The sequence below is a fragment of the Cyrtonyx montezumae genome, unplaced genomic scaffold (genome assembly GCF_038088225.1).
Source record: "Cyrtonyx montezumae isolate F1298 unplaced genomic scaffold, pur_monq_1.0 scaffold_17, whole genome shotgun sequence".
In the NCBI taxonomy this organism is placed as follows: Eukaryota; Metazoa; Chordata; class Aves; order Galliformes; family Odontophoridae; genus Cyrtonyx; species Cyrtonyx montezumae.
The window spans coordinates 22,348,077-22,367,265 of record NW_027071903.1 but is presented as its reverse complement, the minus strand read 5'-3'; the positions used below and the strand labels follow the sequence as shown (position 1 = coordinate 22,367,265).

The 19,189-nt window shown below is 38.6% G+C and overlaps 1 protein-coding gene across 1 annotated transcript; it reads right to left on the bottom strand.

Annotated features, from left to right (window-relative positions):
- Positions 1-767: 767 nt before the first annotated feature.
- Positions 768-15,240, bottom strand: LOC136046901 (threonine--tRNA ligase 1, cytoplasmic-like). Its single transcript, XM_065733739.1, has 19 exons — positions 14,995-15,240; positions 14,489-14,563; positions 13,555-13,745; positions 12,900-13,023; positions 11,987-12,108; positions 11,109-11,226; positions 10,443-10,507; positions 9,690-9,768; positions 8,372-8,518; positions 6,836-6,934; positions 6,345-6,511; positions 5,658-5,820; positions 4,857-4,994; positions 4,294-4,371; positions 4,098-4,198; positions 2,893-2,997; positions 2,098-2,170; positions 1,292-1,406; positions 768-1,185 (listed from the first exon to the last, which is right to left on the bottom strand). Exons 1-19 carry the CDS (start codon positions 15,238-15,240, stop codon positions 1,037-1,039), a joined length of 2,355 nt encoding a protein of 784 aa, XP_065589811.1. The 3' UTR covers positions 768-1,036.
- Positions 15,241-19,189: the final 3,949 nt, after the last annotated feature.

Below are 19,189 nucleotides of genomic sequence, written 5' to 3'. Positions count from 1 at the left end.
GGCACTTTCTGCTCCATCTCAGTGACATCAGCTGGTGGCTGTAGTCTCACAGCTCAATCTCCTGCTACTGAAAGAGCAGTAAAACTGAAATAAAGACAGCCAAAAATCACGTCTCAAAAACAATAATTAGATGCTCTGCAGCATTAGCTTTAAAATGCATTTATCTGACTTGATTGTTTATGCTTATAAGTAGAACCAATCTGCATTCCAACTCACTTAATCTTTTTTTTTTTTTTTACCTCACCCTCACTGTTTCACAGCACTCAGTATCCCAAGCAACCACAGCAATAAATTAGATGCCCTTTTTTTTTTTTTGAACAGTGAATTGAGTGGGATTTTTTTTGGATTATCTTTTAAAGAGCCAAGTCAGCAACAAACAGGCAGAAATAAAACACTTCCCACACACAGATATGGTGGTTAATTCGACTTCATTCTTGGCCATCCCCTTTACAGCAAGCAGTTACCCGAGGCAGGGGTTCATTCAGTACCTTGTCACATTGTGATTTCCGGACGCTGTGTATTTGTCACTAGTGAGCATTAATTCATGAAGGAACAGGCTACTCTCTTAACTCCAAGAACACATATTTAACAATTCAGAGTTGTTTTTGTTTTTTGTTTTAAGAAAAAAAGAAACCCAAAAGGCAAGCTCTGGATTCCAGGCCAGTCAGTTCAGCAGCTGCTATGTGACTGAGGTAGTTCAGCAGCTGCAGCAGCAGCCAGCACACCTCCCCTCCTGCTCCTTCAGCCAGTGCAGCTCTATTTATTCACACAGTAAAACATATTTTAACAGAAGTGTAGGATGTCTTAATAAAGCCCTCTGCAACTAGCACAGAGTGGAGTCCCACAGGACTGTCAAAGGAGTCACCCACTGCATGCGTTCTCACATGTTATTCTTGGAGAACAGACATTGCTAACTTGGCCTGGTTTGTGGAAATGCTGCAAATTCTTTCAGATGAGCATTACTGCTGTAGAAAAGGAAAGCAACACCATTTTACATGGGTAATTGGTACAAGTAGTTTTTTCCTTAGCAGCAACATCAGAATTCTTCTTCTGCATTTGGAATACGTAAACTCTTAAATTTCTTGAGTTTCTCAATTGCAGACGATACTGAAATTTCTCCATGAACTTTGTTGTCTCTTGTTCTCACGTTGACAGCATAGTTTGCTTTCTCCTTCTCTCCAACCACTGCAAGAAGTATCAAAAACAGTATTAAACTACCTCCATTATAAAGTGAGCCTAGACAAACCATGCCCAGCATGAGAACCTAAATGATATGCGGAAAGGTAGTTACCTAAGATAAAGTTATATTGAGCCAATTGTGCATTCCTGATTTTCTTGTTCAACGTGCAGCTCTGGTCTAGATCCACATCTGACATAAATCCTGCTTCAAAAAACTCACTGCAAACCTAAAAAAAGATGCTTACTATTACAGCATATATTTTACAAACAAGATTCCTTCCAATAAATAATTCATAAATGTAAATAACTTTGCTCATATGAATATTGGTTATCTTCAAATAATTTTGTTGACTTCATTAATACTGCACACACTCTAAGAGCTCGACGAGACCGTAATGCTTAGCAACTCCTTGTTAGAAGGAATACAAGTTAACATTGATATCAATTGCTGATCTCCTCAGACAGCTACACTGCTGAATGCCAAAATGCCTCAGTCATAGGAAGAAGAAAAGGAAGAAAACCATTTATGTTTGCACTAGAGGAAAAAGGGAGTGAGAGGCTGATAAAAAACTCTTCTCTAATGCAGTGTGGCCAAGGGTACACATGCCCAGAAACAGAAGAAATCAGGTCTACCTCTCCTTATAGAATTATCTGCTTAAAGTAAACATTTATTAATACATTAGGTTTGTAGGTCAGAACGGTGTTTCTGTAATTACTACTGAAGTTTGTACATGGTAACAAAACTCCAAATGTTTAGTTATATTTCCCTTTCTCAGGCTTACACAATTTGTAGAGGGTATGGAAAAAATGACTTGACCCAAAAACATCTCCCATGTTGTTGAAGTATTTGCTATTCGCTCAAGGATGAGTATTTAAGGAGCTACTAACACTGCTTGCTACACAAGGCTCTGTTCTCACCTGCTGTGCATACTCTTCAGAAGTAGGTCCCACAGGCACAACCATGACCTGCCGTGGAGACAGCCAGAACGGCCTGGCAAGCCCAACAAGAAAAGGATAAATGAGCATTCCACATTTTCATTCTTATCCACAGAACTGTATGCTAAGACTGTTGTATAACGTTACATTTACACTTTGCAATTCACACAGAACAGTAAACAGACTGAATCCAGTAAAATGACATACACAGAACTTTAACCTTCTGTTCACTCCTTACAAATTTCACAAATTTAAATAGAACTTCAATTCTTCACAGAATTTCCACTTTCATATATAACTCGATAAGTTCCTGGGTAATCTCTGCATTTAAAAGTGAGAACTCACTCTTCCTTAATCCTTCAATCTAATAAAGAATAAATATCTTCAGAGCTAACTTGAGATGAAATAGGACAACTTAAATGAAAAAAAGAATAATCACATATCTAGGCTAAATTATGCCTGTATGAGTAACTACTTTACATACATCAGGCATCTTCCAGGACCAAAACTGGATTACCAAAGTAAAAAGGAAGAAATAAAATACAGCACACACACATTTGGTTGGAATTCTTAACTCACAAAATTGAATTCCTAACCATGAGCTATAAATAGGATACACAACTGGAACTGTAAAATTAGATTTCTTTCCATCTCACCTAATGTTGAGAAAGCCCCAGGGAAATCATTTTGCACTGTAATGTATGAGACATCGGGGAGGATCTATATTTTCTAACCACGTTTTCAAGCATTTCTTAGAATTCTATTTGTGTCACGTACCATTTTCCTCCATAATTCTCTGCTAGAATAGCTATCATTCTCTCTACAGATCCCAAAACAGCTCTGTGAATAATCACTGGCCTCTTTTTATCATCGCCGTCCTTACTGAAAAAGAGACAAAAATTTCAAAACCACACTTTCCCTGGATCACATGCACACAATCCTACAATTCTCTTGATTTTACTTATCGCAGAAAAAAATAGTAGGCTATACTAAGCAAAAATTGCCATTTTATATTAATAATCTACTATAGAGTAAGTCCTGCTTTTAAAGGAACAGTCAGTAACCAGAGTGACTGTGACACAGATTAAGTTCCTAAGTTTTAAGAGACATGCTCTATAATTTGACACCCAATCACACAGCTCCATTTCTGTGTATTTTAATATTTTATGTTCTGTCTCTCTTTTCCACTATGACTTGAATTTATCTTCTTGCACAGGATCTTACCTGCCCTCACTATTCATTTCTTTCTTCAAGTGACACACCCCTGATTATTAAAAAAAGAGCCAGCTACTGTTTCTAAACTTATTTTCTATTAAAGAACTATGATGTCTAGTGAAGAACATACAGCAGAACCAAAAATAACCAACATCTCCCTCAGCCTTTAGTATTACATAAAAATAAACATCATAAGAAAAACAACCCAGGAAACAGTACGGTTCTAAAATTAACTCATGCAGCTGATAAAACCTCTCTCTTCATAGCTTGAAGTCTAAGTGACATTTTTCTTAAATAAAAACTACTTGCATATATTTTATGTTCCTCAAGGTTACTAAATTTTATCTGACAAACAGAACAAAGCATTTCCTATTCCAAACATCCCATCTCCTTAATGTATGTCTGAGCATGAATGCAACATCCCTAAAGGGACACAGTGACTTGACTGAAATTTACAACTGAGCCATATAATTGATTGTCTACCAGTTTTCTCATGGCAACCAGGTCATCAAATTTAATTGTTAACTGCCATTGTTGGCAAGAAAAGTGAGCTACCATTATAGTGAGAAAATTCCTCCAAGTTCTGGACTCAGTCCTCCACTCACAGGAGATGTTCTTCATAAACCACTGCAGGTTACTCAGGTGCAAACTAATTTGTTAGGTGAGCAACATAGCATTAATATATCTCAGTTTACTGAAACTGCAGATAATTAAAGCACTCTAATTACTCTAGTTAGAAGAGGAAGATAGGTAGTTTAATCACTCACCCAACATAAGTAAGATTAAATCGAATGGGTAGTTGGAAGTCAAGCTGGATAGTAGCACACTGATGGTATCTGCCAAGAGCATCTTTGATTTTAATATCAATCTGTGAAGAAAGATTACACAGTAACCTGATACAGCTTGCCTACATTTAGTCTCTGTTGTCTTTCCCAAGTTGTATTAAAATACTGATTCACTAACCTTAGGACCATAAAATGCTCCATCTCCTGGATTCAATGTCCATTGTACTCCAAAGTTATCCAAACTGTTCTGAAGTTGCTGATCATAAACAGAAAGAGTAATTACAACAACAACAAAACCCCTCAACAGGTGGGGTGGTTTTTTTTGTTTTTTTTTACAGGTGTATGGGAGCCCTTCATCACTGTAAAAGTGTAAGCACTTTTCTATGAAACACTAAGCAAGTCAACTTGTATTGTTCAAACACCTAATCTCTTATGATAGACTCTAAAATACAAGTACTTCCCAGTAAAAAAAGATTGAGATTAATCTGACAAAAAAAAACCAAACAGTTCAAGATAAGAGACTCAGTGAAAATCTGAAATTCCTCATTCTATTTAGAAACCTCACGTATTATACAGTTTTTCAACTTGCGTTTCTATTCAGGATAATATTTAGTATCCAGTTTACATAGCTTCACATATTTCACTGTTCAACATGAAACAATTTAGCTAAACATCCACTTTCTTAAAACTCTGCAGATATTAAAAAGGTATTTTGTTCATTTCTTCTTTTAAATTAATTACCTTTTCTGCACGATCCCAAATCTCTAATTCTCCTAGATAGTTTTCTGGTCTTGTTGAAAGATGCAGTTGGAAGGTAAAGCCAAAGATAGAATAAACTGACTTCAAGAAATCAAGACAGCCCTTAATTTCTTCTTCAATCTTAAATGTAAACAAAATGAATTAGTTGAAAAAAAAAACAAACAATATTGTTACAATTTATTTACATCAAAACCCAATTGGATTTGCTGAATTCTTCATAATCAGAGTTCACTAATCAGAGGTCACTTCATAACAACAATCACAAATAAAAAATACATCCTAAGATCACACCAAAGAAATGAGAGAAGAAAAAAGCATGAAAAAAAATGTTATGCACTGGCTTCTGGAGACAAATTACACAAGTCAGACTTGACAGGAGTGCATCTACGTATTCACATACCTCCACTGTCTTAATGGCAGAATGAAGTATTCACTCAACATTAGTCTGGTAAGTAAAATATGATCAATAGCCATTTTCTTGGGGGAGGGGGGAATAATAAAAGGGAAAAATATTTTGCCTTTTGTAATTTATTTGCCTGATATATCTATCTTTCTCAATGGAAAGCTCCTATACAAAGATCCCGTTCTGTAATTCATATCAATGATGTCCCTCAAATATGATTTTATTCTTTTTACATAAACAATAATTAAAAAAAACACTGAACGGAGCATTATGCTACAAAACACAATAGAAGAACTTGGAGTGAAAATACTTGTATGAGTTTTACATTTTCAACATCAGTTTGAGCTGCAGAGATTCTCTCTTTTGATTTTTTTCTTTACCTGTTCTATTGTACAGAAGATGTGAGCATCGTCTTGCTGGAAGCGCCTCACACGAGTCAAGCCACTTAAAGTGCCAGAGAGTTCATTTCGGTGAAGAACTCCAAAATCTGCAAGTCTAAGAGGCATTTCCCTCCAGGATCGTGGACGATGGGCAAACATCAAGCTAGAAGGAACACAGGAACCTTGCTTATATCCTCCTTACAGAAGACTTAAGTCAGTACATAAACTAGCAGTTTAACAGAGATGGCAATATCATTGTTAAGCATTTATTCATTCAGACTGTCCATGTTCTAAAAGGAAGGCAAATGGAGAATGCAAGGCCCTCAAAAAGCCTTGCTTGAGACTACCTAGAAAAAAACAACACTAAGAATAACAATCAGAACTTTTAATAAGCTGTATCTGAAGTCTCAGTCTAATCAACATTAATTATATTTGCTACTGGTACAGACTAATATTGACACACACAAATCTAGCTCCCTTAGCCTAGACTCACTGAAAGATCCTCCTGCAAGAGTTTTATTTGGTCTGCTCTGGCACGCTGCCACAGAGCTCTCTACACATTCTAGCTGCTCACTAGGCTACTGCACACACAGCTGATAACCTGTATTGACACTCCATTTATTTCTCCTCAGCCTCACTACAGATAAAAATAGTAAAGTAAGAAGGCTTTCTGTTGAAAGTACAAACCAATGTCCCGGACAGTTCATCGGTTTAAGTGCAAAAGTTTCCTTCTCTATTTCAAAAGAGAACATATTTTCACTGTAGTGCTGCCAGTGCCCAGAAGTTTCCCAGAGTTTACTGTTGAAGACATTTGGAGATACAACTTCAGTAAAATTACGCCTGTGATACTCCTCCTGTAAAACAAATTAAACATTTACAAGATGATAGTTTTCTACAAGCAACATCCTGATTTTTTTTTATTTTCCTCCTTTTTTTAACTGTTTTCTTACTCTGACAGTTTGCTGGGTAAGTAAACGTGCGTGTAGGTTTTATGTAACTAAAACGTATCTCAGCAATGCTTTCATCTGCCCTATTGTGGAAAAGGTTAGATCTGTATAATCTTGCTGAAAATGGCTGTGTTTACATACATGGACCCATCTCTCTCTGAAAACAGTTCAGTGCTACAAGTAACATGCCACTTAAGATCAACAGAAAGCATTAAACAAGACTATACTCACTCGTATGAAATCTGTGAGTGTATTATAAAGAAAGGCACCTCTGGGGAGGAAAAAGCAGCTTCCAGGACTCAAATCATGAAAGAAGAAGAGCTCTTGCTCCTACGTAAATTTAAAACAGAATTCTGTGACATCATTTCAGATTTATCTCCAGTAGTTATCTGTAGAAAATGATTATTGTAACAAATCGAGACTTTAAAAATGAAAGAATACAGTAACAAGATGATTGCTAGAAGTTTTCTAGAAGTTAAATTAACTTCTGTTGCTGAGAAATTGTTTTCTCCAGTTCTTACTCTTGGAAGTCTTTAATAACACTAGAATCCCACTTGACTCAGTGGCTATCTAAATAGCCATTTCCTCAGAATCTTGAAGCCTTAAGTAATCTTACCATTAGTAACCAAAACAGCTAAGCATATACTGAGATCTGAAGGCTGACAGCTGAAGTTTATAAGCTGGTCATTCTTCATCACAATTATCTCAAATACAATCTCAGAAGGGTGGCTCTGCTACATCTTTAGAGAACCTTGGCCTCTTACATTTATTAGATACTAGGTACATAGATAATAGATAGATTTTTTGACAGTAGATCATTTTGGTTTTGAAAAAATGCAAGTGAGCAATCATCAAGTTCTGTACGTATGTTCAAATCTTCATGGGTTAAATGAAACAAACACGAATACTTCAGCAAAGAACATTCTTCCACACCTGTGGAAGTTTGTAAGCCTCTCATCTGTAAATTCCTCACTGACTCTCCTCCTTCTGAGTCACCCCCTGTTGTTCATTACTGCTTATGAAGGCAGCCCATATTCGTGTTTTGGTACCTATCAGCACACAACGAGAGGTCCATGCCTGCTCCCTGCTGGCTACTGATGCTAACCTTCACTCAACATTTCAGTGTTTCAAACGTATGTCTCTCTGCTTCCAACTGTACTGCCCGTTCTGTCTTACAACTACCTCAAGGCAATTTATCTTCTTTCAAATACTTTCCTTTTAGCTACACTACTTCTACAAAGAGACATCAGAGGTAACTGCAAACATGACTCCTTTGTGGAATCACTGCATACCAACATGACCCATGTTGAGTCACAATCCTCATCTGTGTCAAACCAATGTTCTTCTGAGTTAAACTCAATTTAATACTGCTTTTTTAATTAAATCTAGTAGAGGTTGCTTCCTCATTTGCGTCTGTAAGGAATATGAATTATGTTTTGGTCATACAATTTTCAATAATTTCTCTCTTCTATGAGAAATTTAGTGTTTTACATAATCTCAAAATATCCTCCATTAGGAATGTTAAGACATACCTCCCCAGGCCCAGGGACTACCTCCTAACTTCTTCCCAGTGTTACTGTAGTATGTAAGCAACTGATGAGCTGAATTTATATTTCAAAATTTCATTTATACAAAGTACACTGTAAGATAAATCATAGAACAGGTTCCCATCCAAATTACTCTGAAAAGAAGAAAGGAAAAATACAAAGAAGATAATGAATTCTATTTCAGCAGCATAAAAGAGAAGCAGACCATAAAAGAGCACACCTTCCCAATCTTCCTATGATCCCGGTTTTTAGCTTCTTCCTGGAATTTTTCCCATTCCTTCATCATTTTATTATCAGGGAAGGATATTCCATAGATTCTCTGCAGAGTTTCCATGTCAGCTTTTCCTTCCCAGTATGTAGAGGAATTCTGATACACAAAACCCACAGTTGAGGATAAGTATTGTTATATTCTCAGAAAGAGGAGTAGATGTTAATGCATTTGAATGTTATGGCTTTTAACTTGGTGTAAGAACTACATGCAGTCATCCAGCATTTATTTGTATTACAGATGCTTGCACTGCCTTTTAGTCAGCATAGCTAATGCAGAAGGTATAAACAAGAGTCACTAGTCAAGCAGTATTTACTTCACTTAGATTCCGTATTTTAACTCAAATCATGTTTTCTTTTTCCAGAAGACGCAATGTGAGATGAAAAAACAACAGTATTTTAGTTCAAAACAATGCAAAAGGGAAACAAAAGACAAAACAAAAGTAACTCTCAGTTAAATCCCAGCTTTCTGACAAGTTGAGCACCTAATCCTTGTAACTAAAGAAAACCCCACAGACTTCAGTCAGGAAGCCAGCAGAAGCACATACAATGAGCATTCCAGTGGGGTCAGTCTAACAACATCACCAGAATGAGCATCTACAAGTAACTTAAACTACACTGCTCATCAGCAATGCCATTTTAAAAAGCAACACTTACAGATCTGCCAGTGCCCACTTTGCCTCCTAACACCTGAAAGATCCCACCTTACAAGGTCAAAAACACTATTTTCTGTTCCAATTTGCATCTTGGATGTTCATTCACCACAGAATGAAGCGAACATGCATAATGCATGGACAGAATGGCAGAAAGATGTGACAGCAAGTACAAAGCCAGACCAGAACATCTGCACTACACAGTACAATGCTGCTGAAGATACCAACACAACTACTGACAGCTGTACTGTCACATTAACTTCTCTTCTGTGCATGGGATAGCTAGCTCCGTACCACTGCCCTGAGTGTATTTGCTCTCCTTTTCATTATAGTCCAAGCATTAACTTAACTGCACTAACACTCAAATTTAAAAAAGATGCTGTCAGTTTTCACTGATGATTGCTGCAATAGTCAACAATGAGTAAGCTCTGGAAATGGATGAGGGAGGAAAGTCTGTAGTTCTACCTGTTTGATGAGAAAGGGGAAAGAAATAAGGGACTATTTTTAGAGTAAGCAAAGAAAACAATACAAAGGATCTTGTCACTTCAAGTAAAGAAATAAATTAACTGACCAGCTTATGGTAGTTAAGTTTTAAAAATGCAGTTTATTTAAACTTACCTTAAATATTTTAAGGGCCTTAATTTTTCCAGTGTGTCTCACATGTGGGCCCCTGCAGAGATCAATCAGTGGACCACATCTATACACCAAAAGAAAGGAAGTGTTTATTTCAAAACAGTCCAGCATTTTAAAATACAGTTATAATGACATACAAGGTATTGCTTTACATGCTCAAATAATTAATAAATATCTACACATGTAACACTCGGCCAATTCTGTGCATCTTAAAACTGTGTCTTGTACTCAAAGCAGAACATTCACTTGATCAACACTCATCACATTGGTTGCCAAATTACCAAAACCACTGTGTCACACACAGTAATTCATATATTTCCACATGTAAATTCACTCAGGAAATTTCAAACTATAAACAAAAAAATGCTTTTCTCATTTTTTATTAATACGTTTATTCCTTGCAACTGCATGCACAGGATCCTCATCACACACTGAGCTAGAATTAGTTTCACCCACTACCCAGTCACTCAATTGTAGTGGTGGTAATTTATTTAATATTTTTATTGAAGAGGCAAAGACTGAACAGATCTGCCATTTGCCCACCAGCGGAGCTCTGATCTGTCCTAACAAAGAAAGGAAATATCTGGCTTTCTGTAAATTAATACTGCTAATTGAAAGCCTAATTCCTGATTATACAAGTATTCAGAAATTAAAAAAAAGAAAAAAATCCTCTCAAATAAAATGAAATACACTTAACAGTATAAGTGTTTTGTAAACCTTTTAATTTATTTTGTTTACCTGTAAACTGTGGTAGTTGGTGTGTTCACCTTCTCATTAAGGATACGACACTTAAATTTGTTATACTGCATGAGGAAACATGAAAATACAGGAACACCATTACAACAGCTACTAGCATTCCATTCCAAAATTATGTATTAATAATACAAGTGCATTAATAAACGACTATCACAACCATCAAGTCAGATGGTCACATACACACGCATTCAACAGCCTTCCAAAAAGGTTATAAAGCAAGAGGGTAGAGACTAAGTACCTTCATTTTAATGACAAGGTGTTAAACATGGCGATTAACACCTGAAAGCCTCAAAAGACTTCTGAAAGGCAATTAAAACACAGGACAGTGAGACTGTTAATATTCACAGTATAAAATGGAGGTCTAGAGAATAAAGTCTTTTCTTATTAATCTCTGCAAGTTAACCAGAATGAACATACGCCTTTTAAGCACCAATAATCTCACTGAGCTTGAGGTGTTTTTGTACAACAAGAAGTTGTTTTGTTATTGCTTGAAAAACTCTTGAACACTTGTGAAGGACATGGAAAAGGGAGACAGAATGCTACAGTTCTTTTATTATTAGAAGGTACAATTCTGATTTTACAGGCAGTATTTTATAAGTTACGTTGTAAAACATCATCGTCAGAATCACTGGTACTCCAAAGATTTACCTTAAACATTTCTAACAGGATCTCCTTCTTGACTTCCAGCCTTTCAAAAGGCTGCTTTTCTTTTATGATATTTTTACAGCAGTCCTCTAGTGCTGGGAATTCAGTACTAGATACACCTCTAAACAGAAGAGGACAAAAGAAAACAGAAAGCAATTATTTTGATAGTCACATTCTTTAAGTAAGAAAATTACAGTGGACTAATTTGAAAACCATGGGACATGTTGTGAACTGTCACAATAATGTCTTAGATCTTTAATACCAGGTGTACTTTCATACACATAGCTCTGAAACACAAATGGTATCACCCCAAACAATCTCATTCAAATCACCCAGGTAACAGTGTTTGATTCATTTAAGTGCCTGGAAGACCATTAGCTCCAAGTACACATGGGAAACTGAGCTGCAGGAGCTAGCTTAACAGCTGGTGCAGAACGCAGACTCAGCATTCTCTCTGACTACAGGGAGATAAACAGGGAAAAGCAACCAGAATTGTAAAGCTGTGCACAATGATTAGACAATGAGTCAACACCAAAATGAGTTACATCCATAAGTATCATTTCTACATGTGATTCCTCAAGGAAACTTCCTCCTATTTGTCCCAGGAATTAAAAGAAGCACTCCGCTTTTCTTTGTTTTCCACAGAGCATTCAACAACCACAAGTACTGAGCAGCAGCAGCTGCCTGAACACTGCTCCTGAATGTAAGAAACTAGACAAGCATGCACTCTATACATCTCTACTAAAAGATGGCCAACTTCTCACATTCAGGCAATACTAGTGACACATGATCTTACTTTGAACATACAGAACTATTATGGAGTAAAATACTCTAGCACTACACTACAGTAATGTGTGTTAAAGTCCTTACTGAATACTTACCTGTCCTCGATGTACATGTCATAATAAAACCCATTCTCAATTGGTGGCCCGTAGCACAAGCAGCCCCCATAATATCCTTCCATGGCCTCTCCAAGAATATGAGCGCTTGAATGCCAGTAAACCTGCAAATCAAATCAGATGGGCAAGTCATGGGATTGTTGTTGTATTAAAATTAAAAAAAAAACAATACAAACACATGGCTTCAGATGAGAAACTGATCAGCCATCACCTTTTACATTTGATGAAAATCATGCCAACTTTTTTGCTGTCATTTTCAACCGTGCTAAATATTTTCTAGGTGATTCTGAATGTGATAACTACTCCTTTGACAATACAGTGGCAGCTGTAGCATTCACCCTCATCTAATTTTACTCTGAAATACAAATATACTTCCGCACAACTCAGCCACTGCAATTAACATTTTGTTCACTTAATGAGCAAGGCAGTTTCCAGTCAGTTTAAAGTCTATGCACCAAGATGTGCTCACTTACGTTTCTAACAAGTACTGTCAATACACAGATGTGTACATTTCATTTATGACTCAAATTTGATATTGTGCAATTCCTAGAAAATTCTAAGCCAGCCTCACTGACGTCTTCAGTTCCTGATCCTCAAACACATCCTCTGATCACACCACAGATCACACATCTCGGGCAAACTACTTCAATTAGTACACAAATCATGACATTGCATACAAAATCTGTTTGAGAAATAACCTGTTCATGTACAAGGAAGAAAAGAACAGCAAGATTTACTTCACCTATACATCAGTTACATAATATCTAATCATCTTTATAAAATCATGCAAAAAATTTCTTGAACAGTTTTTTTTTTTGAGATTTAAAAAGAATAATGACGCAATCAATTTAATGTCATCAATTCTTCTAATCAAGTGAAAAACAGATTTACTTACAGCTTGTGCTTCTTCATCATCAAACATAAGCAGCTCCAGAGTACAATCTCCCTCCAGAGGACGATCCAGGTCCCACAGTTCCCCGTTCACTTTGGCTATGACTGCATTCGAAGCCAAGCCCTGACTAAAGAACACAAAGAGACCACAGTATTTAGATTCAAATTCGCAAAAGTGGTTAGGTTTCTGCACCCAATGATGCCAATCACACCTCATAGCATATAAAGACCTTTAGTCTTTATGTTTTGGGTAGGTTATTTTAAGCATTTTTCTACTTTCAAAGCGTAGAACTTTGAGGACTTCAAGGTTAATTCAACCTGCAGTACTAGGGATCTGCTCATAATACTCTACCATTAGCCAGTAACTCACAAACCTTTACACGTCTCTTAGTTCTTGGCAGTCTGAACAACTGTTGCATTTTTCAATTGGAAGCAAGTATTACTATCCTGGCATACAGCCTCCAGCATCACTCATAACAACAACGCACAACCCTGCTACACCTTTGGCTCAGCTGAGGCCTCAACAATGCTTTCCAAGGAAAGCAACTTAAGAGCCACCATAAACTAACTACAACATACATTTTTTATGCAACAAGGTAAGAGGCAAATAACAGTAACCGATTTATCACCTCAAAAGTACAATTCCCTCTGCAAGTTACCTGATTCCTACAGCTAGCTGATATGGTGTGGTTTTCCAAGACTCCCCATCAACTATCTTTCCATCCGTCAGAGTAATTTTGATAAGCTTTGTCTCGTTGGCTGCTCTGTAAGCTAGCAAAGCATCGTGTTCTTTCTTCAGTGTTTCATAAAGCTTCAGCCTGTCTTCTATGAATTTTGGCTCATGCTGTAACTGTAAGAAGGAAATGAAATCATACACACTAACCAAAAATTATTTGCAAGAGAAACAGAAGAAAGAGGTTTACAGCGCTGATAGGTCCCTAGAGGTTCCAACAGAGACCAGATTTTAATATGCTAGAATTTGTACTAGCATGTAGTACAGCTTTTGCAAATAACAGTCCAGTCCAGATTGCTGACTATTTTATAGTTGATTTCCAATATTCCATCTGGATCTAAATGGCTTTATGCATCTGACCTCAGAGAACAGCACATACTTCTGCCCCAGTTTGCATTTGGCTGACAGCCCAGAGAAGTTTGGATTGTACCAATGAGAGCTCACTTCTGCTGGTCCTTTCAAAGACTCAGAATCAAGTACCTCAAGAGAGTTTAGGAGTTTTCTTCTAAACTAAAGGAAACAAGTTATGATCTATCAAACAACAGCTACTCCTGTGAACACCTTCCTTCACAATACACACTATTTGGCTATTCATGAAACACAATTCTCTTTAGGAACCATGATACCCTGATCCTTATTTCCCAAAAGCCTATGCACTACTGTTATATAGAAAGTAGAGAGCTGTGAAGATGTAAGAACTCTGCATGCAAGCTGAAAGTCTGAGATGATCCATTTTGTCAATCATGATTGCATGCCTTCTTCCTGAGATTTCAGAATACAGCAAGGTACTTCAGATTTCAGCATTTCAACCAAACCAAACAACAGCACTCCTTCATTTACGTGGTATAAAATCCACGTACTTCACTCTTGTGTCCGCTGACAACTTCCTTTTCCTTTTGGTCTGCCACAACAGCAGGTCCTAGTGCAGACACTTCCTGAAAGAACGAGAATAAGAAGTGAAGTGTACCACCGTGCTCCTGAGGCCTTCCCAAGCAGTCCCAGAACCAAGCGAAGCAGCCAGCCTGGTGTCGGGCCAACAGGGCAGTCAGCCCATTCACACACAAGTCACGTAAAGCCACAGCCATGTGGCGGCCAGCAAACAGCGCGACACGGCTGACCAAACAGTCTTCTCAATATCATTTCCTCAACATTGTTTCAGCCATCAGCAGCACCAAGATCCTGAGGGGCTTACACGGCCCAGTCAGCAATATCGGTAGTCTGCTACAGTAACTGCGCTCACGCCCTGCGGAGCAGCCCCGCTCGGGTCCCGCGGGCCGGGTCATAACCCGGGCCGGTGTCGGCTCGCAGGCCGCCCCGCCCAGGACCCCCTCACCGGCCGAGGCCCGTCCCGCCCGAGCGCTACTACCTCGCCGCCGGCTCGGGGCTCCTCCGGCGCCGCTCGGGCCAGCTCGGCCGCCAGGCTGCGGCGCAGGTGCAGGAGGCGGTAGCGCAGCTTCTCGTTCTCCGCCCTCAGCCGCTGCAGCTCGGGGCTGCAGCTCTCGGCACAGCCCGGCGGCTCGCGCTCCTTCAGGCGCCCGACCTCCGCCGCCAGCCGGCGCAGCTCCTGCTCCTGCCGCACCACGCGCAACGCCGCCGCCTCGGCCGCCGCCATCTTATCCCGCGTGCACCCGCCTGCTACTGCCTCCGCCCACTGCGCCGGGACGCGGCCCCGCCCCGCAGAGGCCGGGCCGGCTGCCGGGCTGGGCGGCGGTGTTGAGGCGGTCGGAGCTGAGCGGTGTCTTTAAACAAACTTTTGCACCAACGTAAATAGAATCGCACAATCGCGAAGGTTGAAAAAGACCACTAACGCCATCTCGCCCATCCGCCAGCGCCCACCGCGCCCTCTGAGCGCGTCCCTCAGCGCCGCATCTCCGCGGGACTTCAACGCCTCCAGGGACGGTGACCGCACCCCCTCCCCGAGCAGCTGTGCCACGCAGCAGCGCTCTTTCTGGGACGTTTATCCCTGTGTCCAACCCCAACATCCCCCGCTGCTACGTGAGGCCATTACCCCTTGCCCTGTCGCTGAGAGCAAAGGCATCTGATGAGCTGGTGCACAAAACTTCCCTATCTATTGCACGTTCTGTCAGCCTGCTGCTCGTTTACATGTCATTAAATCCCGCTGCTCTTTGGGAAAACAACCAATCTTCACAACATATCTGTATTTCGGCGATGCGTTACCCGTCTTACCCGTCCCAGGTCGTCATCTATCACCTTCGCTTCCTCTGATTTCCCCCACTGATTGTACTTCCTGCCTATTTCTCCATTTTCAGTTTCTCATTACAAACTTTCAGTACCTGTCTTTAGCCAGAACACTGATTTTCCACGCTGACAATTTTCTTTTGAATTCTGATAACTACCAAATCAAGGGTTATGCGCTTTAGTTTTTCACAACTGAAAATAGCTACACAGCATGTGAAGAGGGAGCACAGCCTGATTTGTCCACAGTTTTGATACACTTCTTACGATACCATCCACTTCTGTTTGTGTTTTTAAGTCTTATTTTAGACTAAAAAGATATATTCTTTCACAAACAAAAGTCATGCGGACATTTCTGGTTCAAAACATAGTGCTTCTTTAGAAAAAAAATCTGTAAAACATTCAGTGCATGGATCCCAAACACACTCCTATACAGTGTACTTACAAATCTAAAGCTACTCCTTGCCTCAGATTACCCTGAAGACTGCTGTGTGTAGTACAATTCTTATTTTAACCAGTTCTATTATGACTTTCTTCGCATTTAATTTCAGAGTACTGTTTTCTCTTTCATTAATGGCCAGAATTTTCTAATGGCTTTTTTTTCTCCTAGTTGTCCTCCTCCACTTTAACTTTATAATATTTTTTAAACAAGTTTTTTTATTGAAGTTATTAACTTAGCAAACTGATACCTACACATGCTTTTCATTTGCTCTAATTCCTCCTCCCTTCTCTGAAGAATTGCTGCCTGCTGATGCCTGTGTCTACTGTTTATTGTAGCACTGTCACTTTTCTCTGAGGATGGGCTGTCATGGGGAGAAGTGACATGAACATATGTAAAAATAAGCCACTTTATTGTTTCCTTTAAAAATTAATTTCATCATTAACTTGAAAGCTAACAGATTTTTGACTTCTGAACTCACTACTATGAAGAATTTGTTACTCTGTTTAGGACAGCAATGACAACCAGTGTTCTCAGCACAATAAAAGAAATACAGATACCATTTTGAGGTTAGTCTCAGAGAAGTGTACTCAGACTATATCTTCTGTGTCTCATCTTTGGGTACTGTCTTTTGAACTCAAAAGCTGTAGTTTGCACTTGTCCATTTCTCCAGGAACAGAAAAGCTTAGCAGAAGCTATAGTGGCTGAGAAGGCTGATTAATCAGATGCTAATGTATCTGGAATTACAGGTTTCATCAAAATCTTTCACCTGCTGAGATATCACAGTATTACTATTAGAAGAATTACAGATAACAAGTTGGATTAAAAAAGTAGCATGAGGTTTGATTGAGAATAAGAAAAAAATGGGGAGCAGTATCTGTACTAACCTTATGGAGGTTAAAAATCAAACGGAATTTTATGAATTAAAGCATTTAGTGGTTGCCTAAAAGATGTTCCAGGCCTTCCAGATAGATTGACCACTTTCTCTGCCTACTGTGCATCACCCTTGGTTAGTGATGCTACCTCAGACCACAGATACCTTTCACCACCCTTCTTCTCCCTAACAGTCATCTGTCATGTTTGTGATAGCAGGCAATGCACAAATAATTCTACTGGAATAGATTCACAAAGATTTCAGAGGTAGTGACAATCTCATTGCTATGGTCTATAAGCCATAACATCCTATGAGGGGACCGTGGCAAAATAACATGTAATTCCACTCCTTATTCCAGCTAAGGTCACAAACGAGGCTTGTTATATCTACAGCCAACCACAAGGTGACAGGCGATGCTGCCAAACAATTGCGTGAAACATGACTGGTTCTCTGTCTGTCTGGTGACACACAAAATAAAGATCCTAAATGATGAAATAGTCAGTGGTCAGCTTACGTGATAAACTGATAAACACCTGAAACTTCAGAAGCAGAATCAGGCTGACAGGAAGATGCGATGGCTGCCACTTAAGAAGACAGAAAACATAAAACTCATTTTCCTAAAAGGCTGGAAAATATTTTTATTTGCTGCACAATAGGTAAAGTACCCTTAAGAAATTTTGCAGGTGAAGCTGCACGAGTGAGGATGTGGACACGTTATCAGTTGGAAGTAATGGAAATAGAAAAACAAGACTAAGAAATGGGAGGAGGAGGCGGGAAGTGCTCGTAGTTTTTCTAGACGAGGAATTTATGTTGACAGAAATGATGAAAACAAGACCAAAAAGCCCATGTATTAAGCAGCATTTGTGTAAGGAGGGTTATGTAAGATGTGATCTTCAATGAATGATTATCAGTGGCAGAACACCTCCACCAGGATCGCAGTAATCTTCACGTTAAACCTGGTTCACAAAACGGATGCTTTAACTGTATTTTATTTTGCATATAAACATAAAAGTTGATGTTCTTATCTGTGACATATTGATCTTCATAATAAAAAACAATTCTGTAATTTACATTTTTCCCTTTCACAAATCAGTTTGAAATATATTTACAGAAACATGCTTTTTAAATGCATAATTCTATCCTAATATAAAGTTAATATTTTATGAAAGAGTAAGAAGCAGAGAGCACTTACACAGTTATTATAACCTCTGAGGAATACAAAATTAAAGAGTATAGAAGACACTGTCATGTAGCAGCTCGTATAGATTATTTCAGTTTGATCAGCTGTCTTCTTGAATGAATTACATTTTGCAAAGGGATATCTTTGAAGATCAGTTACAGAATTAAAAAGTAACAGTTAAATAAGCAATTCTCAGTCTCATCATTACGGTTCAGAAGCTGTTAACAGTTGTAAAGGGCTAATTAGTGTAATGTAATCCTCTTAGGAGGCTGCAGGCACTGAGCTAGATTTCTTTATAATTTGTATGTAGGCCTTCTTTATTCCATTAGAATTACAATAATTACAGTCGGCAGTATGTATTTGCATTCTATCCATCCACATTATGTTTATTTTGCATACTGAAGACTGCACAGTAAACATAGGGGTAGAATTTTGCATTTAAATACCAACATGTTTGGAAGAATAGGCAAATCTTGGTTTAATAACTGTGCAAAATATACCAAAAGAGAAAATGAAAATAGGAATAAGTGGCTTTCTGAAATCCCAAGCAGTCAGAGACAGAAAATACTGGAAGAGCTGGATGTGAACAAAGTGCTGTCATACTTGGTTTACAAGAGAGTCTTTTCCTTGGAGGAATACAAAGACATTTGGTCCCAGGAGAGCTACAAGAAGAGAACTGAATATTTTTTAGATAAACTATCGTTAAAAGGCCCAAGTGCTTTCTCTGCTTTTTGTTCCATTTTGGAGGAGGTCTGCCCTAACTTGCTGACATGTTTTCTCCTTGGCTATGAAGGTAAGGTCACTGTCTGCTCTGAAATGCTTAAGTGTATATTGGTAATGTCTTGGAATCCTTTGACACTAATAGTTATTTG

Coding starts and splice junctions, on each gene's coding strand:
- LOC136046901 (XM_065733739.1), bottom strand. CDS start 15,240: ATGGCGGCGGCCGAGGCGGCGGCGTTGCGCGTGGTGCGGCAGGAGCAG. Junction 4,372..4,856: donor TTTGGGATCGTGCAGAAAAG/GTAATTAATTTA, acceptor GTTTATGATCAG/CAACTTCAGAACAGTTTGGA. Junction 1,407..2,097: donor CTGAAGAGTATGCACAGCAG/GTGAGAACAGAG, acceptor ATCTTTTTTTAG/GTTTGCAGTGAGTTTTTTGA.